Here is a 2,505-nt window from a genome sequence, read left to right as displayed (position 1 = left end):
TTAGAGAATTCATTACTTCTCTAATAATTTTAATGCAGGCATATAAATATTTAAAGTTACATGGGTAATCTTATTTCTCATTCTCACTTAGATTTGTTTTTATCTGTCAAAGCAAATCTCCTGAATAAATACTTACATGGCACATGCACTCACTTGGAATTCACCATCTGTAATAGTTATTGTTTGTGGTGCACTGACCTTAACTTCAAATTTGGGAAGCACTGTAACCAAAGAGAAATATACTTCAACTCCCATGATCACTGGCGAGCATACTTATTGCAATCATGTAGCTAAATACACTTTCATACACAATATTTCTATATATACATCTGCACAGACCATGTTTCAATCAGCCTAAATTCTGTACAGTGCCACTGTACCACAGCATGTGACGGTGTCTCATCAATGATCAATTCTTCCCTTTTCCTTCCTCTTTTCTATATTTAGAATTTCACATTTTAATTATTGTTGTTGTAATTGCTCAGATACTTCCTAGAAGATTGCCTGGATTCTAGAAAATGGATGTTTCCTTGGGCAAAATGGCGGGGATCTGAATAAGAATACTGAGAAAGAAGTGAGGAGCGAGAGAAAATTGACCATAAAACAGATGAGGCCAAGAAGGGAAGGAAGGTGGCAGAAAACCAAATCTAGCTTCATTTCTTTTTGCCTAAGTCTAATCTAAAAAGTGTTTTATGTAGTCCTTTGCACTTTTCATTCATTTAGAACAACCACAAGTAGTAATTGGTCACCATATCTCTTAACAGTGAATTGGTGTGTCACTGTTTTTCCTGATTTTCCTTTCACAACAATAGAATAATCTCCAAATATTGGTTCTGAAATTAATTGGAATGAGAGTTGAGTAATATTTTGGAAAGAAGTCACATTTTGCCACTGGAAAATCCTATTGTTTTCAGGATCCTGGAAAATAATGAAGAAATAAAAACAATCAGAGATTGATGAAAATATTACTCTTTCCTTCTATATTTTGCATACTTTCTGTAGTTATTGAAGGTAAAGAAAGTGCTGTCATTTTATTGAACTAATTATCTCAAATTCTGAAGATTATATAATTTTCTCAATGCATTCAAATTCACAGTGTATCTCTGGTAAGGCAGGCCATAAAGGATTAAAAAAATCTGTAACTAATGCTTTTGATTTTGATATTTTTGAACGAGAGTTACATAGTTAAAGAATCAAAAACTCAATGTGCTTGCTCTAGAATAAGTGTTCTCCAAAGCAGAGTGGACTTACACCACATAGGTACATAAGGGGATACTTATTCTAACAAATATTTATAAAAATTGCCGTGAGTTTTTACTGATCAATATCTAAGTTGGTCATGACTTACACACTGCATGCAAGAGCTGCTAAATGGAAGTTCTATGACAATATAGGGTTGATAATCCCGGCCTTTCTCCTTTATTTGTTTTCAAAATACTGTAGCTTCCATGAGATTGGGTCAGTAAATTCACTGATATCCTTCAACTGTGATTAAAGAAACCCTGACAAAAAGATCTTTACAAAGAGACAGAAACATTCTTTATTTACCTTCTCTGTCATATATAAATATATATCATATATGTATATGAATACATATATGTGCACATATAAATCCACATATATATGTGTATATATATATATGTATTGATATACATATATATGCACACAGGATTTCAAAATATATCAAAGGCCATACTTCTTAGAGACTGAGACTGATAGCAAGAGACTTCACTAACTATTTTCTGAAAGCAAACAGTGCATTTTATAATAATAATCATGTTCTAGCACATTTCTAAATTTTTAGATGTTTATGTTTTCTATTTCCTTAAAACAAGATGTGGCTAAATTAAGACTGAGACAGGCTGGCAGACAAATGAAGTAATTTCAGAATATATGCCTCCCTTAGAAAGAGCCCAACTTTTTATTTTCCATAAAAAGCCTGCTCCAGAAGCAATGAATTTTTATTTAAATCTTCATCTGACGCCCTACACTGTGTATGCACATAAATACTTCTTTTCCTCCTTTTTCAGTCATCTTAATTTCTAGTTATGTATAATTAAAACTAGACACACAGCATTCTTTATCTGAATATTTAAAGAAGTAGGTAAGAAAAGCAGATCTCTTACCTGAACTGTGATTAAAGGATACTGAAAGAGGAAAAAAACATAGATTAATACTGTAATAGTACAATATTCTTGCCAAATGTTGGATTACACATCTTTATTTAATATTGAAATTCAGCCCCCGTTTCTCTAGAGGGCAAAGTTTCTATTGCTAAAGATGCCAGGAAAACCCCAAAGGTGAAAGAAATCTCAAATGCTTTTGGTAAGTGGGAAGTAGGTTCTGTACAATGCATGTTTTCTTTATGTATTGAAAAGACTTTAAAAAGTGTAAATCAACTCACTATAAATGAAAGTTTTACACTGAATTTTGCAGTTAGCATTGAAACTATATCTACATAGCACTCCATGTCAGAACCTTATTTCTCTACACATGAAAAGCTTC

The 2,505-nt window shown here is 32.4% G+C and overlaps 1 protein-coding gene across 1 annotated transcript in view; it reads right to left on the bottom strand.

Annotated features, from left to right (window-relative positions):
- The window catches only part of LOC100945761 (ovostatin homolog 2-like), a 55,343-nt gene that overhangs the window by 50,118 nt on the left and 2,720 nt on the right, over nucleotides 1–2,505 (bottom strand). Inside the window, 3 exon segments of the mRNA XM_023509145.1 lie at nucleotides 137–221; nucleotides 750–918; nucleotides 2,127–2,131. Of these exon segments, the coding sequence (XP_023364913.1) occupies nucleotides 137–221; nucleotides 750–918; nucleotides 2,127–2,131 (259 nt within the window).

This window comes from Otolemur garnettii, unplaced genomic scaffold (assembly GCF_000181295.1).
Source record: "Otolemur garnettii isolate 467f Iridium unplaced genomic scaffold, OtoGar3 scaffold00423, whole genome shotgun sequence".
NCBI lineage: Eukaryota > Metazoa > Chordata > Mammalia > Primates > Galagidae > Otolemur > Otolemur garnettii.
This window is presented reverse-complemented; position numbering and strand designations above follow the sequence as displayed.